This window comes from Ochotona princeps, chromosome 13 (genome assembly GCF_030435755.1).
Source record: "Ochotona princeps isolate mOchPri1 chromosome 13, mOchPri1.hap1, whole genome shotgun sequence".
In the NCBI taxonomy this organism is placed as follows: domain Eukaryota; kingdom Metazoa; phylum Chordata; class Mammalia; order Lagomorpha; family Ochotonidae; genus Ochotona; species Ochotona princeps.
Window position 1 is genome coordinate 22,076,223 of NC_080844.1, and position 24,557 is coordinate 22,100,779.

General features: G+C 38.6%; 1 protein-coding gene and 1 long non-coding RNA gene across 2 annotated transcripts in view; both read right to left on the reverse strand.

Moving 5' to 3' along the window:
- The window catches only part of LOC131481788 (uncharacterized), a 78,693-nt gene extending 74,722 nt beyond the window's left edge, over nucleotides 1-3,971 (reverse strand). Inside the window, exon 1 of the long non-coding RNA XR_009246564.1 lies at nucleotides 3,855-3,971. This is a non-coding gene — a long non-coding RNA (uncharacterized LOC131481788). The remainder of the gene's footprint in view (nucleotides 1-3,854) is intronic.
- Nucleotides 3,972-10,500: 6,529 nt separating this feature from the next.
- ZWINT (ZW10 interacting kinetochore protein) lies at nucleotides 10,501-24,192 on the reverse strand. The gene is made up of 8 exons (XM_004583575.2): nucleotides 24,084-24,192; nucleotides 23,251-23,341; nucleotides 22,659-22,782; nucleotides 22,337-22,503; nucleotides 22,123-22,179; nucleotides 21,589-21,731; nucleotides 21,363-21,508; nucleotides 10,501-10,638 (listed from the first exon to the last, which is right to left on the reverse strand). The coding sequence occupies exons 1-8, from the start codon at nucleotides 24,122-24,124 to the stop codon at nucleotides 10,544-10,546; spliced, it is 864 nt and encodes a 287-aa protein (XP_004583632.2). The 5' UTR covers nucleotides 24,125-24,192; the 3' UTR covers nucleotides 10,501-10,543.
- Nucleotides 24,193-24,557: the final 365 nt, after the last annotated feature.

Consider the following 24,557-nt stretch of genomic DNA (forward strand, 5'->3'; position numbering starts at 1 on the left):
GTCCATCACGCTGAAAGGTAATAACATCTCAATTTCATACACATACACCTATAGGAATTTGCTCAAGAGAAATGAAAACCTGTATCTACACAAGAATTCTAAAAGAAAGATTATAGTAATATTACTTATGATAAAGAGCTAGAAATGCACAAATGTCCATTAATACGTAACAATAATTTCAAAAAATGAAATAAACATGAAATAAAATATAAAGGAATGAACAAAGGTATGTAAAACAGTATGGTAAACCTCCAGCAGATTAGGCTAAACAAAAAAATCAGACTATATTAGAGCACATAATACCTGATTTCATTAATATGAAATTCGAGGAAGTGCAAACAAACCTCAGGTGACAGCAAGCAAAGAAATAGTTGCTGGGAATGGAGTAAGAAACTGAAGGGAGAGATTGCAAGGCAATGTGAAGAAATGTTTGTGAACAACGAGCATGTCCATTCTCTTGATTATGGTGACTGTTTCATAACTGTGCACAAATATTATAACTAAACACACGCAAGTAGAACACACTTTGGCAAAAGTAATTACTGAGTAGAAGGTGGAGTTTAAAAACACAAAGACTTTGTAATTGAGTGCTAAATATGCATGCCCCAAGTATGTGAGTAGAAGCAAGCATGTGATTTAAATGCAGTGCACTTTATAAAATTGAATAATTAACTGGTCTCAAAATTAGTGTACAGATTTCTGAATTTTAAAATGCCACGAATACAGGCTTGGGAAAATGGAACCAGGAATATTACACTTTTAATGTAGACTATTTTTTAGAGCAGATTTTAAGCTTTACAGTAACATTAGATGATGAAGATATACAGACACGTACTTTTCTTTCCAATTAAAAACATAATTAAGTTTTTTTATCATTTGAATTCACCTAGTTTTCTGTGAAATTGGAATTCACCCAATTTTCTGTGATTATTTTACCTACTTTCTCAGTGCCTCTTTCTCCATTACTATCTCCTTCATATTTATTACTGTTTTTCTTCCTGTGTGTGAGCCCAACATTCATGACAATGTTATTAAAGGATAATGCAAATTTTTTTTAAAGATTTATTCATTTTATTACAACCAGATATACAGAGAGGAGGAGAGACAGAGAGGAAGATCTTCCGTCCGATGATTCACTCCCCAAGTGAGCCGCAATGGGCCGATGCGCACTGATGCCGGGAACCTGGAACCTCTTCCGGGTCTCCCACGCGGGTGCAGGATCCCAATGCATTGGGCCGTCCTCGACTGCTTTCCCAGGCCACAAGCAGGGAGCTGAATGGGAAGTGGGGCCGCTGGGATTAGAACCAGTGCCCATACGGGATCCCTGCATGTGCAAGGTGAGGACTTTAACCACTATGCTATAGCACCGGGCCCAGATGTGTAATTTTTTACATGAGGATACCTTGGAAAGTTCAGAACAAATTTGCATTATCCGGGCCCGGCGGCATGGCCTAGCGGCTAAAGTCCTCGCCTTGAAAGCCCCGGGATCCCATTTGGGCGCCGGTTCTAATCCCGGCTGCTCCACTTCCCATCCAGCTCCCTGCTTGTGACCTGGGAAGCAGCCAAGGACAGCCCAAAGCCTTGGGACCCTGCACCCATGTGGGAGACCTAGAAGATCTACTGGCTCCAGGCTTTGGATCAGTACAGCATCGGCCGTTGCAGTCACTTGAGTAGTGAACCATTGGACGGAAGATCTTCCTCTCTGTCTCTCCTCCTCTCTGTATATCAGCCTTTCCAATAAAAAACAAATAAATCTTTAAAAAAAAAAAAAAACCTACACATCTGGATCTTTCTAGTCTAGTACCTCTTATCTCAGGCACTAATTCCCATACACGTCTTTTACATTGGTCATGATAAACTAAATTATGCTACAATACTAAGATTACTTTATAATACATCAAAAGACTGTTTCTTATTGGTACAGAATCTCTAATTATTCTAACAGCCTTCAGGGTAACTTTCTTTCTAAATGCAGCAGCTCAACATTTAAGGCCAAGAATAATTTGTGGCAAGTGTTTTCCAACATGACACTTCAGGTTTTTCTACTCTAACAGAAAACATCATGGAGTCACAATACTGCTCTCAGTTCTTTGTCTACAGAAAAACGGATGGTCATATTTACCTCAAAATAGATATTTCTTAGGCCAAATATTTTCTTTAAAGAATCATAACCATGTTAAGTTCAATTCTTACATTCATACCTCCCTAAGAACCTGTATATAAAGAAAATAAGTCTAATAGTTAAGTGCACAGTTATGAACCTAAAAAAATCCCTCATGCACATGTCAACTAACTACAGCAATTATTTTTAATGTTTATTTTTCTTTAAAACAGAAATTCCTGGGCTTGGCAGCGTGGCCTAGCGGCTAAGGTCCTTGCCTTGATCCCATATGGCCGCTGGTTCTAATCCCGGCAGCTCCACTTCCTCTCTGTCTCTCCTCCTCTCAGTATATCTGACTTTGTAATAAAAATAAAATAAATCTTTAAAAAAAAAAAACAGAAATTCCTAATACATAGTGATTGATTCATGACAATGATCTTACTATGAGAAAAGAATTGTTCATTTGTCATGTCTGTGGCATGATTCAATTTAGAAATATATACAATATTCTACAACATCCACACAGTTTTATGCTCTAACTTCCACTAAAAGGAGAAAACAAGATATTCATCTTTTTGCATTTGGCTTATTTAGCTTAACAAAATAATCGCCAGTATCATCTATTCTGATGCAATGTCAGAACAGTAATTTTTTATGGCCAAGTAATATTCCATTACATAGCCTCCACATACAAATAACACTCTCCCTTTTACATCTCTGCTTTTGTCACATTTGCTTTCAAGATGCTTCTCAAACCCTATTCTCATCCATAGAGTTCTTTGTAAATATAAAAATTTTATAGTTTCCATTTGGCTCACTTCCAGGTCTTATATTTTTCTAATGTTCACTGCAGCATTCTCTGCCTCCAAGTATATTTCATAAACAGTAATACATCCCATTATAATTCACCTTCCTCCACTGGCATTTCTTTTTCCATTGCCCTGATGTACCTTATCCATAACATTTTTGACACAATCATTTATCAGTTTGTATCAACAATGAACTGAAAAGTAACCATCAGTGTCCTAGAAAAGAAGGTAATAAGGCTTGATTATACACCTATCACTGAGTACCGGTTCATAAGCACCTAATATAGGAAAATGTGTAAGAGAAGAAAACAAAAAACAAGATGAAAGAACATAAAAAACATACTGCAAAGGTGCTTTGACTTAATAGTTGTATGTTAGAATGCATCTCAGGTTAAACTCATATATAGAACATTAGAAAAATGTAAAAGCCCATACTATACTACACTACTACTTAAAGTTTATTCCACATTAATTACCTCCACTTTACAATATTTTTTAAAAACAAAAACTGGGAGAAAGCCATTGTAGTGTTGTAAAACAGTTACTTTGAGGAAGGTAAACATATTCTGTATCTGATTTCTGAAAGTGGTCTTTCGTCTGATTTTTTTGTAAAAATATAAACTGCTATTTGGAATATTTCTTGCTATTTGTGCAGTTGGCAACATACTGTACCAATAAGCATGGCTGCGTATAAACCACCACCAGACATAAATCAAATGTGTCTGCAGTTAAGTACAGATGAGTAGGCCTCCAAACATGCACTGCAATCGGGCTTACCACTTGTTGGAGAGAACTCACATTCCTCCACACCTGGCTTCTGCTGAATGACAGTAAGACAGATTCTCCTCACCGGGAGTGCTACTCGCTAGATTGCTAGAAATACAGTTTCATAATACGCAAATTTATCTTTGGGGATTCTAGAAGTATCTCAATGTACTACATACCCTTCCTTGTTATCTGGCATATTTGCACTGAAAGTTTCTCCCAGACAACTAGGTCCTGAATTGTCCAATGTGATTATGAGTAAAACAGGATAAATTTCACAGAATGTTTACCATCCTAAAAGTAATAAAGAAATGCAGTTAAATGCTGGTGGACAAAATCTTAAAAATCAATGTACACCATGTGAATCAGATTGATCAGACCGAAAGCATCATATGCTCCTCACATCTTATAGATTCAAGCAATGCAAGGATCAATTCTACTGAACAACTAAGTCTTCACAGTGGAATCATTTATTCTGATGAACAACTGTTCACTCTACAAGAATAATGAAATGCTTATATTTTCAGAAAGAAAATCCAAGGGAGGGCCTGGCATTGTAGCACAGCAGAAAAAGCTGCTATAAGCAAGGCTGGCATCTCCTATGGATACCAGTTCATGCCCCAGCTACTCCATTTTCAAAACAGCTCCCTACTAATGACCTGGGGAAGCAGTGGAACATGGCCCAAGTGCTTGGGCTCCTGCCATCCTAGTAGGAAAGAAACCTTGAAGCAGCTCCTGGCTCCCAGTTTCAGCTTTCCCCAGTGCTATGTTCTAATCATTTGGGGTGTGAACCTGTGGGTGTATGATTTTCACATGTTCGTAGTCTCTCTCTCTCTCCTTTTCTTACATTTCCTTCCTTTCTCTGTAACTGACTCTTAAATACATTAATAATTACATATTTTAAAAAGAGAGAGATTGAAAGTAGATACTTCTGTTTGTCCTAAAACCAAAAATGAGAACTAAATTTAATAAAAAGAATAAGGTCCACTTTTTTCCATTTTAATAAAATTTGAGAAGATGAGTACAGAAGACATAGTTTTGCTTTTAGCAGTCCTATGAAATTATATGACAGCAGAACATCTAACTTTGCAACGAATAGTTTCTATCTTGACTTGTTTGCAATCAATAGGATAGGAAGACAAAACTAACTAGCATGCTAGAATCAGAATCCCTGTCACTTACCTAATGGTTTCAAATCACACTCAGTATCTCTGAGCCTCAGTTTCCCTATCTTTAAAGTAAAATGTCTTAAATTTGAATCAGTAACAGATAAAATGAGCACACTGTCTTTGCCACAATGTTTCAATCACAGAAATATCAATAGTGTTTAAGAAATAATTGTTAGCATCACTTGTTAGTATTGATGAATGTTATCAATGACATTCATTTGAACCAATTATGTTATTAAAACAAAGACATTGAATGGCTGACTGGCTGATTGCATGTTATTTGAATCAAGGACTATCATTTACAAGGTAAATAAGACATATGAAAGAACATAGTAAATAGCCTGGAAGTTCCCCCTGGTGAGCACACATGTAGTCCTTATTCCATACTGCAACCATCTACCTGCTTCAGTTATACTCTTGCAAAAAAGTCACCTGTGCCGCTAAAGATATTAAGTGCTCTCATTGTGTTGCAGAAGACTGCCTTTAAAATTTACATCTTTACTTTCTTCTTTAACTGATTAAATAATCTCCAAGTTACTTCCTAGCACTTAAATTCCAGGATTTTAAAATTCGTCAAACTGGTGCAATTCAATATCAAGGACAAATATGCACTGAGTGTCTGATGTATTTCTAGGAGCAGCTGCCTCCACGCTGGCGAGTTCACATGTGGAGAGAGGACCTCCATCTGGAAGGTCAGCAGGCCTTCTCCTAAGAGGGCCCTAAGTAAATGGCTATTTGCATTTCTCAGTAGCTTCCCCCAGCAAACCTCGAACACAAAGATCAAAGAAAAAAAAATATGCTTGATCACATACCCTTAAAATTCCACTGTATGCAATCAGGGCAACGGAGTTGCTAAGAAATGATGTGAGGCAAGCTTGACAAATGTGTTACTTTGGATATGATACTTCAAGTCATGACAAATCTCAAAGGATATATCAAAGGATACCTATCCAGATAAAAAGACAAATAAAACAAGGCCAGCAGAACTGTCGTTCACATTAATGTCTATGTCCGCGTCAGCAACCTGAGATATGGACATTGCGGCTACCCTATTCTCAAAAATATAACCATAATTTGACCACTTACAGCAAACTCCAATGGCAATGTCCTAATGTCTAAACCACCATTATTTTTTTCCACCACAGCAGCTTTACGTTCTTTAAAGGTATACCTACCATCTCTTTGCTCTTACCAGCTTACTCACTCAGAAAAAAATCCAAATTCCTCACCACTGACTGCAAAATCCCCAAAGATCTAGTCTCCAGTTGCCTTTCAGACATTACACCTGCTTCTCTCCTCCTTTCTCACTCTGCCTTCATCACAACAACCTATCTATCTCACCAAGACATAAAGTACTCTCCTGCCACAGAGTCTACAAGATACAATTCTATCACTGACTTGACATGCTTTCAGATTTTGTCCTTATGTACGCTCATCTATCACTTTATTAGTTCCAACCACCTATATAAACAGCCTTTTTAAGATTTATTTGTTTTTATTGGAAAGGCAGATATACAGAGAGAGAAGGAGAGACAGAGAGGAAGATCTTCCGTCAGATGGTGCACTCCCCAAGTGGCCGCAACAGCTGGAACTGAGCCAAGCCAGGAGCTTTCTCCTGGTCTCCCACATGGGTGCAGGGTCCCAAGGCTTTGGGCCGTCCTTGACTGCTTTCCCAAGACACAGTCAGGGAGCTGGATGGGAAGCAGGGTAGCCAGGATTAGAACCGGCACCCACATAGAATCCTGGTGTGTTCAAGGTGAGGACTTTATGTGCTACGCTATTGCGCCAGGCCCATAAATAGCCTTTTTTTTCTATCCTTTTAATTATAGCTTAATTTTATTCTTTCACAGCATGATATGACATTATTTGCCATGTTTGCTGATGGATCATTCAGTCTCATAAGTCTCCCAAATTACAAATTTTACTACAACCAGAGTATCTTTAGTACTAAAAAAGGAGTATGATATTTATTGCCACTAAGGCTAAATTTTCTTAAAGAATAAATCTACCACTGCTATATTTAATGTATTTAAGTAAATCAAAACAAAATGCTACCAGTAAAATGAATCATTGGAGTAACTATCAAACATGTATTTCTGGAACAGGACTGAGCCAGAGTAAGCTTAAGCAACTCTGATTATGTTAAATGCACATATGATAACTCCAAGTAAGTTCAAAGGCAGATTGATATGCTGCTAATTCTATGCACAAATAGAGAAATATTTCTTTTCACATAATTAAAAATACGTTTGAGACAATGATGATGACCTTGATCAAGAAGCAGTGATGATGAGGTAAATTTATGGAGGAAAAATATCCCTAGAGACGTCATGTTTCCAAAATTAGAAACCACATCAATTCACTTGTTCAAAGAAGAATATTTTGCTTACTTTTAAATTTCTACCAGAAGCTCATTATGAATTTACATATCTTTTCACATCTGTTTACAGTTTATTGTGCCTATGGCTTTTTCTCCTTTAGAGACTCTGGAACGTTAAGGAATAAATAGACAAAAGTCTCAGTTGTAGCAAATGAAGATAATCCATTTCTTTGAACTGAGAGTCAACAGCTAAGACTTAGCATCTGAAAATCAGACTTCCTACTTAAACTGGCGAGAAAATAATCATTTCCTCTAATATTGAATGTAATTCACGATTATCACAAAAAACATCACTAACTGTATAATACCACCTAATAAAAATAGTCTTTCATGGTCCCAACTTGAGATTTGTAATCATTGTGTTCAAGCATATTTTGCTACATAGCTATGAGGTATACTGAACTATATTTTTCCAGTCAATGCTAAGAAAATACATTGAAAACCTTAGTATACATTATACACATGTATTTAAATGTCACACTGCAGCACATAAAGTGTTGCTAACAATTTTGTTTAAAAATCAGATCCTTTAATCATTTCTTAACTTTGTGATACTAACTCAGCTACATCAAAAGTATATCCACCGCTCACTCTTACTCTGGTCCTAACTATGACATCCACTAATACATCTTCCAATCCTAAACTATAACATTCATTTTTTAAAAGATGTGCAATTGCTTTGATATTCATTAGCTTGTAAAAGAAAGAACCTTTTATCTGGTGAGTATAAAGTACTTTAAATGACGTGAAAGCAGAAATGATAATCACTGAGTTTCCTTATCAGATGAAAAGGAAATGAAAGCACAGTAAGAGAAGCAGAATGCATCGTGACTACATAACTCCCTACAGAATCCTAACTTGCTAATGCATGTTTTCTTAGATGATAACATTTTCTTGTGCTGCAGTTGAAAAGACAAATGAGACACACTCCTATCATTGGATAACCCTGGCTGCTTTGATCATTGGTAGCATGTGGTCAAACGAAGCTTAGGAAAGGGAATTCAAGTGGATTAATTTACCTGAGGAATGCCAGAACAAAGAGAAATAACAGTTGTGTTAATAACACAAAAGTAAAATAATACAAAATGAGCAACATCAGAAAGATGGTGAATGACAAGGTCCATATCCTCACTTCCCTTTCTCACTATAAAGCACACACTCAAACCACCTACCTAGATTGAATCAGGGATAGAAAATCTGCATGGCTATGTAAGTAGTTGGTTACACCATTAATCAAAATTTCCCAGGGCTGGCATTGTGGCATGGCAGATAAAACTACTGCCTGAAACTCCAGCATGACACATAGCTGTTGATGAGTCCTGGTTACTCCACTTTCACAATCTAGCTACCTGCTGATGGCCTGAGAAAAGCAGCAGAGGATGCTCCAACTGTTTAGGCCTCTGCTAACCACGTGGGAAACCCAAATGAAGACCCTGGCTCTAGCTTCAGTTTAACTCAGCCCTGGTCACTATGGCCATCTTCATAGTGAACCAGCAGATGGAAGATCTCTCCACTCCTCTATAATTCTGACATCCAAATAAATACATAAATACATAAATAAATCTTTAAAAAAAAAGAAAAAGAAAAACTTTGCAACATGGATTCACTACAAACAAGGTCAAACATTAAAGGAATTAACAAAATCTTGCTCCAACTCCAACAACTGATTAGAAGAATAATCTGTAACTGATTCCATTAGGAAAGAATTAGTGTGATAAAAAAGCCAGAGATATTGAAATAAGCAACAACAACTGATCAATATCCCCTATGAACAGTGATACAAAAATATTCAACAAAATACTCGCAAGCAAATTCAAGAGCGAATTAAGGGGACTATTTACAATGACTATATTAGCCTTTTTTTTTAATTACCAAAATACAGTAGTTCAGGAAGGGTACTTTAAAGAAGACAGATCTATTTAGCTCCCAGCTTGAGGAGCTGAAAGTCCAAGTTAATTCCACATGATTTTTCAGAAGGGAATCTGATTGTCACTCAGGGCCCATGATACAGTGGGAGTGCATTTGAAAGGGTTAATCATTCAAGGAAATAGAGTCCAAGGGCAATCTTATTTCATAGCAATCCATTCTCATGGACAATGACCAGAGTCCTGCAAGAACTGCACTAATTTCTTTCAAGAGAGATGCCCCCTATAGACAATTACCTTACACAAGTACCTATCTCCCAAAGGTTTCAGACCACCTCTTAACATTGCCACAATTAAGACCACAATACACAAAAAGAAGCTTTGGAGGAAAAACTCAAACCTCACCCAAATCACAGCATAAGTAAACGCAATTTGTTTCTAGTGTATGGGGTGCTTCAACATGTGAAAGTCAGGGAGACCCACTTACTTTACATGACAAAGAAAAAATACTGCATAATTTTTTCAATTAACAGAAAAAAAGGTATTTGAAAGCCTTTCATGATTTAAAAAAAAGAAAAAACCAAACTCCATAAACTATTTTCCATACACTGATCCCCTCCCTAAGTAGCCACAAAACCCAGAGCTGAGCCAATCTGAAGCCAGGAGCCTGGAGCTTCTTCCAGGTTTCCCACATGGGTACAGTAGTCATCTTCTACTGCTTTCCCAGGCATATTAGCAGGGATCTGGATTGGAAGTAGATACCCAGGACACAGCCCCAAATTTGTTGCATGTTTACAGCTGAACTTATTTCCTGGATGTATATTCATGTTTAGTTGGGTAGAAGCAACTGCCTTTTTTTTTTAAAGTACCAATGGATCCCATGGGATGCTGGGCTGTCTGACATTGTCTGTATTAACAATGTCGGAGTACACTTAAATAAGAGACTGACAGAATAATGATTCCTTATGAAGAACTACATTATTGTAACAAAATGAGAAAAATTTGACGCAGGGTGAGAGTTCGGCAGGGGGAACCCAGCCTATACAAAAATGTAACACATAATTCAAAATTCAAAATAAAAATTTTTTTTTAAAAAGTACCAATGGAGTCTAGTCTAGAGAAATAATACACTAACGAGTGGTAGCTTTTTCAATTTGGCACATAATATTCCTATAATTTATATTTCAAATATATTTGTTTCTTAAATAAATATTCTAAAATATTTATTGATTTAAACACATGGTCGCTCTGCTGGTTTACCCCCAATTCCAAACAGCTACAACAGATATTAAATTATCACCACAAGTTAAAGAGAATTCCTTGAAATAGTTGGGGAAATCAGAGTGGGATTCAGAAGGATTAAGCTATCTTAGATAGTCACCTCAGTATTCCAGAGGCTTCATACAATACAGAGCACTTTTCCCTTCACACACGGAGTATTCCAACAGTGGTCCTTACTTACGGAGTACTCTTCCAAGTGACAGAGACTCCAACTCTCTCCATCTTATGGCTCTACCTTCCTCATGGTTCAGTGTCCTCCCCATGTAACCTGCAGAGAGCAGAAAAAAAAGATGAAAGAAAATAAAATAAAGAAAAACAAAAGGGGGTAGATATATGAGAGGTTTCACAAGCAAGGTTTGGGCATGGCATGTGTTATTTCAGCCTATACTCTCATGGCTGTAATCTATTACATAGCTGAGCTTAACTGCAAAGAAATAAGTGTATCTGATCTATAAAATTTGGCTGCACAAAGTTGGTTTGTTTCTTCACTAATAAGAACTTCTATTTACCCAATGTATTTGCATGATATAAAACAATATTACATATTTACTTGTTTGGTTTCCAAGACAAAGTTTGTATGTACATCTGTGTGCATGTGTGTGTGTGTGTGTGTGTGTGTGTTAATGGATAAGTTTAAATAACAGCATTTCTTTGTAAATAAACTCTAAGGTAAGATTCCTTTCATGTTCTTACTGTATCATACCCAAATCTTCCTAGTACATTGGTATTCTAAACTCTTCTGGATCTCTATTTCCCAAAAAGTATATCAATGTAATTCTGTAATATTTAAATTTATTTAGTGAGCTGATAATATTCTCAAGTATTAATGGGAGTTTGTTAAATATTTATGATAAAATGATCCCTAAGTGCACTGCCTGTTTTGTCTGACATATTTAATTTTCAATACCTATATAAGGAACTGGGAATTAGTCTGCCAGTGAGAAGCCAATATCTGACATTAAAAGTCATCTCCACATCACCACAACACATCAAATTTTAGGAACTGAAAGTTTCGTGTCATTGAGATAATATATTTTGAATACTGAAGTGACCTTTAAAGAAAGAATGCAAATAGAGAGGCAGTTATCACATGTCAAAAAAAAAAAATAAAACCAACTCTAGTAAGAATGCTATTGAATTTGAGTAACAGGTACTGCAGCCATTTTCCCCCTTTAGTAAAAGCACCTGGTCCTCAGTTGTCCAGTCTGTAAACAGCGATAGTAACATTTAATGGGTTCATGCCTGAAAACAAATACGCTTAATAACAAAGCAATATTAATCTATTTAACAAGCATGAATGAACAAAATGTTTCCATTGAAAAGTGAACCAAGTATATGTTAAACCAGTATCATAAAGACAGCTGAAAGTTTAAAGTTTCCAGATCTACTGCACTTGTCTCTTCCAAATTTCTTGAAGTAATCTGCCAATTTTTTGAAGGCTGACACATAATTCATGCATTCATAGTGTCCTTCACATTACTAATTGTTATCCTGACACACTTGCATTCTTATCTTATATATGGACTGTTTCTCGGCTTATTTTATCTAAGATATGTCGCAATAATTCCTTGCTAACATATACACATTCAGAGATTTGTTTCACAATCCGCCATAAGAGGACATTCTTCGGATCCACTTTCTTATGTAGAGTCCCCGTCACACATTTCTGTAGAAGCATTTTATGACGATTACAACATTTTTCAGTAATTAGAAGAGTTTTTAAAATGGAAAATCACTCTCAAATAGTATGGCTGCATTGGTTAGTGTAATTGGGGGGAAATAGCTTGCCATTCCCAGTGCATGGGCAAAAAGGCCGAGATTGACTATTGATCTCAGTTATGAGAATAAGAACTGGAAATGACTATTATCGATAATGCTCTTATTTGGAACAATTTATAACCATCATGATCAAAGCCAATCAACTTTTGGTATAACATACCTTTCATTGAAATTCAATTATAAAACCTGCCACAGATTCAAAGAGGTCTGTGATCAAAGAACACTTGAACTGTTTGTCATCATTATATCCTATGTGATTCTCCTAGGATTTCATTATTTTCAAATGGATTTTTAAAGGGTCAATACATGAAGGAAAAAGCTGTATTCAAAGATCCTCTTATTGCCTTCAAAAGATTATCCTCATGCCAGATATGCTTATGATAATAAATGTTAAAAGAAAACATATAAGTACAGTCTTTCCTTTTTTATTCAAATACAGGCTACTCAACAAAAATAATAAAGCAGCAAACCACCATTACACAATAAAATAAGAGAAATAACAGGAGTTTGGCTTTTTATTCATAGCAGAGGGAGAGTAACGTCAATGAGTATTTGACCAATGCAACAGGAACAATAAAATGGCTAATATAAAATGGCTCTAGGTGTTAGAAAGATTATAAATCAAAAGACTTAGAACTAACGCATCTAAGAAATAAAACTTTATAGAATCCTTTGGAGGATTTGTTACAAAGAAGACAATTCTTTGGAGCTGTCCTGCGAAATATATACACTTCTATGAAAACAGTGTGATGATTGAAGATATTAGATTTTCAATTTTTCTATATTTTAAATTAAATATATTTATAATATGAACTTTATATATAACTATATTTACCTAATTTTCAAGAATATTAGACAGTCTATTGCTAGTGCCAAAGGTGACATAGGCAGATAAAAGAGAACCCTCGTTATATTTTAATTTCAGAAATTTCTGAATACTGAGAACAATTAAATAATTATTATGATAACATAAAACATAACAATTTTTATCATAATTGTTATAATACTCATGCACAACTAGTAGAAAACAAATTACAACTGTTTGGCTAACTGAAAGGAAATAAACATTATTTCTTAGCACATACATTTTATACTATAGATAGTTTCATTGCCTACTTTAGGGTGTTAATGCCTAAACCCTATGTAAATAGAACATTGCTCAAGTACACTGGGCAATTTCACTTTACTTGAACTACATTTCAGTGTCTCAGAAAATCATAAGCCATTGGTGATATATCAAATAAGTGATTCATCATTTTACCATAAGTATTTCTAGCCTTAATGGAAAATGTCAACATCCAAGACCACTGTTGTTGAAGTGTGTTAACAATTATCTTGGCTGGCATAATACCCAGCAACTTGTCATTATACTCATAGTATTCCACTCATTATTAAATACCAACACACCAAAAAGAAGACCTATTCTTACGGCTTTAATATATGCAATAGTCCATATAATTTTAGCTTTTTTGCTGCCATCATTACAGCAAGTCTCAATAATAAGCACTGGTTACTTAGGAAGAGGTGTTTTTAGGAGAATGGAAATTATACAAAATACTCTATAGACCGTAACTCACAAATAAGCTTACCAATGCTGTAATTTCTAAAAACCCAAATATAATTTATAAAAAGGCAGTTTTGGCCATTTGGCAAAAGAATTAAGGCAGTTCTTATAATAAACATAAGCAACACTGAATTGTCTGAATGCAGTTCAGCTTGATCCTACCTTTGTACTAATGTGAACCTGGGGGCAGCAAATAATGACTTAAATGATTGGGTCCCTATTATCGACCCACCTCTTGTTTGGGATAACCAGAGTATTCAGCTCTTGGTTTCAGCCTGGGCCAGCACCACCTTGCAGAAATGTTGTGAAGTATTTTGTCTCTTGGATGAGACCTCTGTGTCTCACTGTTCTATATCACACACACACACACGCACACACACACAAATATTAACTTTCATAAATAAGGCAAACTTGTAGTATTTTTCTTGCTGAGTTTGCGGTATTTTACTTTCTATAAAGATCCTCAGTTTATCTACTTTGTTGCAAAAGTTAACATTTAATGCATTTTATGCCTAATATTTCATCATGTACATATACACATTTTCTTTATCCAGCCATCAGGTGATGGGCATTGACACTGCTTCCACATCTTTGCTATTGTGAATTGAGCTGCTATAAACATGGGAGTACAGCTATTTTTTATGCTAACTTCATTTCTCTTGATTACATAGTATAAGATAGTTGGATCATATGGTAGGCTATCTCTCACTAATAATAATAATAAAGGAATATCATACTGCTTACTGACAGTTATATCGATTTACGTTTATACCACCAATGATATTAAAGTACCCTTTTCTCCACAATCCTGTTGGCATTTGTTTTTTGGGTTTTGGATAAAACCCAAAGTGATCCTAACCAAATGATTTCAGTATGATCTAGATTTGCATTTCCTTGATGGTTACTGATCCTAACTATTGTCTTCTGTGTCTATTGGCCATTTGCATTTCTTCCTTTGAAAATGTCTGTATCCTCTGCATATTTTTAACTGTATTGTTTCACTATGGTTTAGTTTCTTGAACTCCTCATATATTTTGGATATTAACCATTTGTCAGATGCATATGTTACAAATTTTCTTCCCCATTCTACCAGTGGTCTCCACTTCAACTGTCTCCTTGGCTGTGCACAAGCATCTTAGCTCGATCCAAGACCCATATATCTATTTAAACAACTGTGTGCACTTTGCCTAAGCCAATGTCTTCAGCATTTTCCCATTTTTATCTGGTAGTTTCATGACTTCAGTTTAGATCATTCCCTTAGCCTTGAGTTGATTTTGTATAAGTTGTAAGTTATGGGTCTTGTTTTAATCTTCCATATATGGAAATCCACATTCCCAATATTAAGACACTGTTCTTTATACAGGGAATGAGTTCAGTTTGTCAACGACTGTTTATGTGCGAGTGAATTTCTGGGGTTTCAACTTTTGCCTATTGGCCTACATGTCTATTTTTGAATGTCAGAACAATACTGTCTTGATTGTTATTATCTTGTGGTAGGATGAAATTTAGAACTGCGATATTTCTGGCTTTGTTTTTATTGTTTAACTCTGGCTTGACTTCAGTTAGAACATTGTTGGTGAGTAAGGTCGCTATGATTTTTATCTGCTTCTATGTTTTGTAGCTTTGTTAAAATCTCTGATCAGTTGTAATAGTCTTGGTGGAGTCCTTTGGTTTTCCTCAAAACAGGGTATATTCATCTAAAAACAGGGTTAATTTACTTTTGATTTCCAGTTTGTATCTCTTTTTTCCTCCCTGTCCTAATAGTTCTGGATAAAACTTCCAGCATCAACTTTAATAGTAGTGGTAAGAGTGGATATCCTTTTCTGATTCTGAATCTTAGTGGACATGTTTCCAGCTTTTCCTCGTACAGTATAATGCTGGCTGTTTTCTTACCTTCTGTTGTGTTGAGGCTGGCTCCTCTGTAACTAACATTTTAACAATCTTTTTTAATTATGAAAGGATATCATTTTGTCAAAACTTTTTTTTTTTGCATCCATAAAGACAACTATATCAGTTTTTTGGGTTTTTTTTTAGATTTATTATTAGTGGAAAGCCGGATATACAGAGAGGAGAGACAGAGAGGAAGATCTTCCATCCATTGATTCTCTCCCCAAGTGAGCCGCAATGGGCCGGTGCTCGCCAATCCAAAGCCGGGAACTAGGAACCTCTTCCGGGTCTCCCACGTGGGTGCAGGGTCCCAAAGCTTTGGGCCGTCCTCAACTGCTTTCCCAGGCCACAAGCAGGGAGATGGATGGGAAGTGGAGCAGTCGGGATTAGAACCGGCACCCATATGGGATCCCGGGGCTTTCAAGGCGAGGACTTTAGCTACTAGACCACGCCGCCGGGCCCAACTATATCAGTTATCTTTTATTCAAGATATACAATGTTTACTGATTTGTGTGTGGAACCAGCTTTGAGTCACAGGGATAAATCCCACTTGGTCAGAGTGAATCTGATATATTACATACAATTTGCCAGTATTTTTGTTGAGAATTATGACATCTATGTTCATCAGTGATACCAGTGTGCATTTCTCTTTCTGGTTGTGTGTATAGTTTTGGAATTCAGATTATGTTGGCCTCCTCGATAAGCTAAGTTTGGAAAAGTTCCATTTTAAATAGTTTGAGATGAGCTAGTGTTCTTGAAAGTGTGGCAGAGTTCAGCAGTGAAGCCATCTAATTTCAAGGCTTGTTGAGCAGCCCTTTGCCAGTGACTCAGTCTCAACCTCGCTTATTGGTCCAGTCAGGTTTTATGTCTTCATGCCTCAATATTGATCAACTAAATGTCCAGATATCTATTCATTTTTTTCAAATTACCCAATCTATTGTTTATAATCACTCATTTTTTTACTTCTGTGACATTTAACATTTCTTCTATAAAACTGAATGCCCTAGCAGGGTTTACACATACACACAAACACACACAACCATGGCCCCAGCCTAGCAGTTAAAAATCCTAGTCTTGCACACACCAGAATCCCATATGGGCGCAAGTTCTAATCCAGAAGACCTTCCTTCCCATCCAGTCCCCTGCTTGTGGCCTGAGAAAGCAGTCAATGATGGCCCAAAGCCTTGGGATCCAGAAGAAGCTCCTGTATCCTGGCTCCAGATTGGATCAGCTCTGCGGTCACATCAGAAGGAGGATCTTCCTCTCTCCTCCTCTCTATATCCAATGTTCCAATAACAATAAATAAATCTTTAAAAAAAAAACAAAGTCACATCTGAAGTTGTTATTTCAACCAACACATGGTGATTTTTGTCTCTTCACAGTTTTTGTACTAAGGTTTATCTTCTTTTATCATAAAAAATGAATATAGCTGGTCTTGTTTGCTTTTTATTTCCATCTGAATAGATCGTCATTCCCCATCCTTTGTTTTGTATTGTTAAGACTGTTTCTGCTTTGATAAGAGTGTTTCCTGTAGGCAGAACACAGTTGGGTCTACTGAGTAGCATAATTTAACTGTGGAACTTAGGCCATTCACATTAAAGGTTATTATTGGTAAGTAATGATTTTGTTTCATCATTTTTCCCCTAAAGATTCTTATTGCTCTATTTTGACTCTCCTTTGTTCTCTTATTAGGTTTTCAGCCTATACATTCTTTCACGATGCTAACTTTGTTCCTTTATGTGGTATTTCCTCCAGTAAAACTTTTAAGCAAAAAATTGTTTTAACACTGCTAGGGATTTTTTCCATCACAGTAAGCAAAATTCAATATTTTCCCAAGCCTATGAGTGAAGGCTTTGATTCTCCACACCAACAAACTAAAAGTTAAAAGCTCTCATGAACTTGTTAATCACACACTCTAAAAGTACTGTGGAACTAAACATAATTCTAAATACATATGAGAAGGAAAAACAATAAGCTTCCTTAATTTCAAATAAAATCAATATGAAAATGAATGGCCTACAAATCTAGAATCTACAACATCAAATAAAAAAGTGTAGTTAAAATGCATTTAATAGGGCCAGTGTTTCCCCACAGAAATAACCATGGCCTGTGATGTCAACAACCCATATCGACGCCAATTCAAGTCTTGGTTATGCCACTTCCAATCCAGTTCCTGCTAATGTACTGAGAAAAGCAGAAGATGGTCCAAGTATTTGGGTCCCCACCACCCACATGGGAGACTGGGATGAAGCTCCTGTCTCTTGGTTTCAGCCTGGCCTAGTCCCAGCCATTGGGGGATCTAAATAGCAACTTGCAAAAGTAACAAATACAAAAATTATACATACAAAGGAAAAGAACATTTAATTAATGCTTAATGTGCGTCTTAAATGAAGTTAATATAAGAGGGAGGCACTTTCTAAGGCACAGGCTGAAAACACTCCTTAACTGTTGAAAGACTAGTAATTTCTGATTTGCAACATTCAACCAACTACAAGCAAAAAAAAATACATAAACCAGAGCCACAAATGATTCACAACACAACAAACCTACACTCTCCCAAAGTAGAGGATTTTATAAGCAGAAAAAGCGTAAAAGCAAGATGGCTAAGATTTTAAGCTCACGGCTGACTTCGTAGCAACAATGGGAAAAGCCAGATAACCATGGGAAAACAGCTATGCTGTGATAATCATTTACTACCTGATGTAAAGAACTGTTGTGATGCTGGTTTAGTCACTGCCTGCAACAGAATAATCCCACAGAAATGCCAGTTCTGCTCCAAGTACTTTCAGCTCCCTGCTAAAGCACCTGAGAAACCAGAGGAAGACAGTCCTTGTAATCAGGCTGCTGCCACAAGTGGGGCCCTACATGGAGTCTTGACCTGGCTGACCCAGTCCCTGTTGTTGTGACCACTGAGAGCGAGCCAGCAGACAGAGGGTATCTCTATTGCCTTCTCCCACAGTAGATAGCAGTCATCTCTCCCAAACTCCAACTATCATAAATCCCCTACATACACCTTTTCTTCAGTAACACTGCCTTTCAGATAAAATAAGCAAATCTTTAAAAAAAAAGGGGGGGGGAGGGAAATACCTATTTTCAAACAAAGAGTAACTAAAGTCCAGCATTCATAGAATAAAGATACTTTAAAATATTTATTTCACACACCTAAGCTATTTCATATGAAGCTCAGAAAAGTAAAATTAGATAAAAATGGAAATCAGGTAAAAATAAATAATATTGACTATGTAAAATAATAACTAAAAAACCTACTCTGTGAGGGCACAACCAGGTTGAGGTAATAAAATGGACAAAATCCCTTATTAGTTACAACTAGGATGATCTATTAATGGTGAAGCTTTTCAGCTTCATTTACTTTCAAGAAAATGATCAGTATACCTTAGACTTAACCCTGAAACCTAACAAGCAAATATTCTAAAAATGTATTCTTAAAAAGCAGCCATTTAAGTACTACATGGGGGATAAATGTAAGAAAGTCTGAAATTCAAGAAGAAAGCTATGACAAAGAATAATCAAAAGGGTGATGATAATGTTATATTAATACAAAACTATAGATTTGAAGGCTAAATACAGTAGATGTGGAGAAAGCCGCAACAATAAAAATTCATCCACTTCAGAGGAAAGATCCAAGTGTAACTTTTGTGTACCTTAAAAAAGTAACTGTAGGCCCAGCACCCGATAGCCTGGTAGCTAAAATCCTTGCATGCACCAGGGTGCTGGTTCCTCTTCCAGCTGTTCCACTTCCCACCAGCTCCCGGCTTGCGGCCTGGGAAAGCAACAGAAGATGGCCCAAAGCCTTGGGACCCTGCACCCACAGGGCAGACCCAGAAGAAGCTCCTGTCTCCTGGTTTCAGACCAGATCAGCTCAGCTCAGCTCAGCTCCGGCTACTGCAGCCACTTGGGGAGTGACCCAGCACACAAAGATCTCTCTCTCATTCTCTCTGTAAATTTGTCATTCCAATAAAAATGCATAAATCTTAAAAAAAATCTGAAAAGAATGTAAAATCCAGTAGAAATACAGAAAAAATTGGCATCATGGCACAGATATTTAAGCTGCTGTGATGGTGGCATCCCGTATGAGCACCTGTTCAAGTCCAGTACGCTATCCTTCTGATCCAGCTTCCTGCTAATGTGCCTGGGGAAACAGCAGAAGATGACCCAAGTGCTTGAGCCACTGCCCACCCTCCTAGCAGACCCAGTTTAGTTGAGGCATCTGGATTCATCTTGGTCCAGCCTTGGCCTTTGTAGACATTTGTGGAGCAACCAGCAGATGGAAGATTTCTTTCTCTCTATATAAGTCAGCCTACATAATAAATCTTTTCAAATCAAGAAAAAGCAGTAAATCCGCCATCATAGTTGGAGATTTCAAAACACATCTCTGACAATCTAATACCAGACAACAAACACTGAAATTTTTACAAGATATAAGCTGATTAAGAAAAAAATCACAAACATAACCCAACAAGTATTTAGAAAACATTAAAGACAATTATAAAATACATTATCCTTCCATATCAAAACTACAGTTGCTTCTCACCAAATTTTTATTACATTGCTGATATTGCCTAAATTACAATAAACTTTTGAAACAGTATTCTCACACATTTGTAGCAGAAATGTAAAAATTATTTTTCAGTAACACATGAATCAAAGAAATGATTACAACAAAAATAAAAAATGTTACAAAATGTGACCATTGCTTCTCAGTCTTTTGCATGTGAAGATAGAGGAAGTCAGAAGAAATTTTAGCCTTAAATGTTTATTTGAAAATGCAAAGATCTAAATACACAAGGTTATTTTTGGAAAAAAAAAAAAACAGTTTACATAAGCAGTAACTCTTTTTCATTCAAAAACAGAAAGCAGAAAATGACCTCAAGGTATCAATGGTGACTTACATAAGCTAATCTTTGTTCATCTTTGACAATATTTTCAAAAATGAAGATATGAAGTAGTGGTCACAGAAAGTATTTGGATAAGGTACACATACACAAACACACACAAATAAGGAATGAAGCATCAGGTTATCCGAAAGCAGGGTCAGATATGTAACATGTAAATATGTTACTATGGTTACAGTAACAGGCCTAGCACAAAGCCAAGAATTCAACAACCATCTGAACCACATCTAACCAACTGCATAGACATTCTTCCCTTCCTTCCATCAAGCTCAGCATATCTGCACCACGTGAATCTGGACAAGCAAAGAATATTACACAGGCCAAGAACCCTTTCAAAACTCCTGTCATGTAGTTCCTCCCACAAGCACATAAAAATCAACAAATAAAATGGTAACTGGCAGAGCTTCAGGGCTTTTTAGATAAGACTTTTTACCCCCACATTAGTTATGGTCACCAATCGGACTGCATTCAGGAATTCACAGACCATCTTGCTAGAAAAGAAGAGGGTTTATCCCTGGGTTGAGTAGAGTATAGGGCTCAGTGCTAAGCTTCAACCATCTCCTTTCCCCTTGCAATTGATTCCATGGGCAGATGTTACATGTAAACAAAAGGGAGATGACAGATCCTGTATTCTTTCTTACATATATGAGAGGGACAGTACAACTGAGTTGGGTTCTGCTACACTCTAGGATCCCTCCCCATGCTTCTATGCCCCAAGAAGCCATGGTAAGCTCATGTATACAGCAAGATCTGTGCTACTAAACTTGGAAAAACATCTCAGCAGTAGATAAGGCCAGTCTCTCAGCTTCTCTCTGCACCTGCTGACCGCCTGTCCCATCTCTCATTTACCTTCTTTCTCCATAGTGTTCCCAAGGAAATTCAGGTAAACGGGCAGCTCTGCTGGTAGCTCAGCCTTGGCTTTGGCCTGAGTATCAGCCTCAGGGCATGGTACCTTCCCTTGCAGGGTAAACAGGAGTTGAAGGAAGTTCTGGTGCCTGGACAGAAAACATAGGTATGAGTGGAGGGAATCTCAGATGGACCAGTCTAGGTCTGCAGTTCATGTTCCCATAGTCACCTCTGAAGCTGGTCCTGCACCAGTGCTGCCTGCTGCTTCAGGTTTCCAAGTTCCTGAGACAGCTGTTCAAGCTCCTGCTGTGTTCCAGTCTTCTGTTCCCTGATCTCTTTTGAAACCTCTGCTAGATGTTGCAGATGCTTCGCCTGCCAGCAATGAGGGTACACACACAGTTCATCAGATCCTGAAATCTTAAACCCATCCTCCCAGCCCTCTCGCCTAAAACCAGCTCAGAGCTAAAACACAGGTAATTACAGACAAAACAAATGAGCATAGAAAAGGAAGGATAGCTTGTCATTTTATGTACTCACAGTAATACTCATCTTAACAACTGTATAGGATTAAGACATAACACTGCCTCCATTTCACAAACATGTGTGTTAGGTGATCTTCTAATATCACACAGTGTTGAATGATACTAAACTTCAAGCCCATGGTGGTGTCTCCAAAGAACTCAGATGAGAAATGAAGATTTTCTAGCAAGATCATATGATCAAGATGATGAGAAGGTGGTGACAAGGGATATTCCAGACGTACCTGTTGCAGCTGCCACTGCTTTTGGGCTGTTTGGAGTTTCTCCATGGCCACCCTCTTCTGTGGATAAGGAAAGAAAGTGGTTGAGGAATAAAGATGTTTATTCTTCTGGTTGAATTTTGGAAGACAACAAGTGCATTCAACACTGCTTACTCAGCCTTTTCTTCTTCCTCTCTTCCTTCCCTTCCCTCATCCCATTCAAGAAGCCAAGAAGTACCTTGACCTGGAGCTGCTCAAGGGCCTGCTGAAGCTGTGTTCGCTTCCTCTGGGCCTCCTCCAACTGGGTTACAGCCTGGGTCACACTATTTCTGATGACTTCCACCTGGTCTTGGTAGGTGGCCTTCAGCTCTTTCCATTGCTCCTTGGCTTCAACTGCCTTCTGTCCTGAAAAGTCACCAGATTTAAGGGCTTAAAGACCACTCCCAGCCCACCACTCAGCAACATGCAGCCTCAATCTTCCCATCAGCCCAAAATGGACCTGAACAGCATCCTCGTGCCCTCCCCAGGAAGGCACACATTTTAACCTACTGTTTACTCACGGCTAGTATCTTCAGAAGCCAAGGGGTCCAGTCCTTGGGCTGTATCCTTCTTGGCCAGGAAGTTCTGTAGGAAGTCGGCTACCTGAAGCTGGCTGCACAATAGCTTGTCTTTCTTCCGTGAGTTCTGTTCCAAAGGAAAGAGGCAGGCAAAATGACTATCCCCTCACCACAGGCTCAAGGAAGCCTTTCAGTAAGCAGTCCATCAGTGCTGCCTGGGGTCTTGACAGGATAGCACCTGGCTTTCTTTTTCTTTTTTATTTCTTTATTTTTATTGGAAAGCCAGACTACAGAAGAGAAAAAGAATGAAAGACATTCCATCTGCTGGTTCACTCCCCAAGTGGTCACAATTGCCACAGCTGAGCTGAAGCAAAGCCAGTAGCCCGTGGCCAGGAACTCCCAGAAGGCTTTGGGTCATCCTTGACTGCTCTCCCAGGACACAAACAGGGAACTGGATGGGAAAGCAGAACAGCTGGGAGAGGAATCAGAGCCCACATGGGATTCCAGCACAGGCAAGGTGAAGATTTAGCTTTTGAGCCATTGCACCAGGCCTGACCTCCGGCTCTTTAAAGGCTGGTTCCCACATTGTACATACCCTCTCAAACTCCGCCAGCATCTGGGCCGGCAGTTCAGCCTCTTCTTGCAGGCCTACAGGCTCCAGAATGTCTGTTACTTCTGCAAGTACCCTGAAGAAGCAACAGAAGAGATGCTGGCTCTAAAGCGTGTGTGCACAGATGACTGTTACCAGTTCTGAGTCTCCTCCTGACCAAATTGCCTCAAGAGCAGCCTACAGCCTGGGACCAGGAACAGACTACGAATGGAAAACCTACAGTAGCAGTAATGCCAGGAGCAAAGTCAGAAACGAGGGGAATAAAGAGTGTGGGAAAGGTGGCAAGATGTTCAGTAGAGACTATCTACATGGAACCACACATAGTATGAGTAAAAAGTGAAAAGGGAGATCTACAGGGAAAGGGCAAAGGCAGGCCGCAGCGGCCTCCGGGGCAGCCTTGGATTGGGTGCGGGAGAGGGGTTTCCAGGTTTTCCAGCTTAGGGGCAAGAGCACGCTACTAGGGGGCAGAATGGCAAATGCGATAATGCATTGGGAGAGCGTTTAGAAAGGAGGGGAAGCAACTAAAAGGCCCGTCTGGCAGGTCGCCGGGGTGAGGTGGAGGCCAAGGGAGAGAACAGACACACAGGGAGAGATGAACTGCCACCCGGTAAAACACACCCCGAGGCAGGGCACGGCGCTGGGAGGACGAACGACCAACTCAGGCACCCAAAGCCGCGTCAGAAGCCAAACCCCGGCAGCTCCACGGGGGCTGCGGGGACACAGCGCCCTCCCCAGCCCACTCCCTGCGGCGGTCCGCTGCACCCACTCCCTGCGGCGGCCCGCTGCACCCACTCCTTGCGGGGTCCCTCTGCACCTACTCCAGCACGGCGCCCTCCGCCTGACTCCCGGCCGCTTCCATGTCGCGCACCTGTGACTCTCCTCACAGCCCACCGCTTTGGATTCACAGCGGACTGCGCGCCAGGGCAGCCGATTGGCCGCTGGTTCAGTGGGCGGGAATAAAGAATCCTCTAGTCCTCTGATTGGCTCCAAACTCGCATCAGCACGCTTCTCTCGCGGGCTCTCTTTGACGCAGGCGCAGTTGAGTCAGGGTTCCGGTGCGCCTGCGCGGCAGCCCGGGAGCAACACCAGAGTAAGAACTGAGACTTTCGTCTTTTGGTGCAGAGGCTTGCGTTCTCTCATTTCCTTACTGTTAGGGAGAGTGGTGGCGTGCAGCTCGGAGTTTCGGTCTTTAAGACTTCACAGCAGTTTCTTTAAAAAATTCAGCACTGTGGTAAGGAAAACACAAAAAGCGCTCTTTTCTCAGTGGTGTGCCTGAGTCAATGGCATCCGCT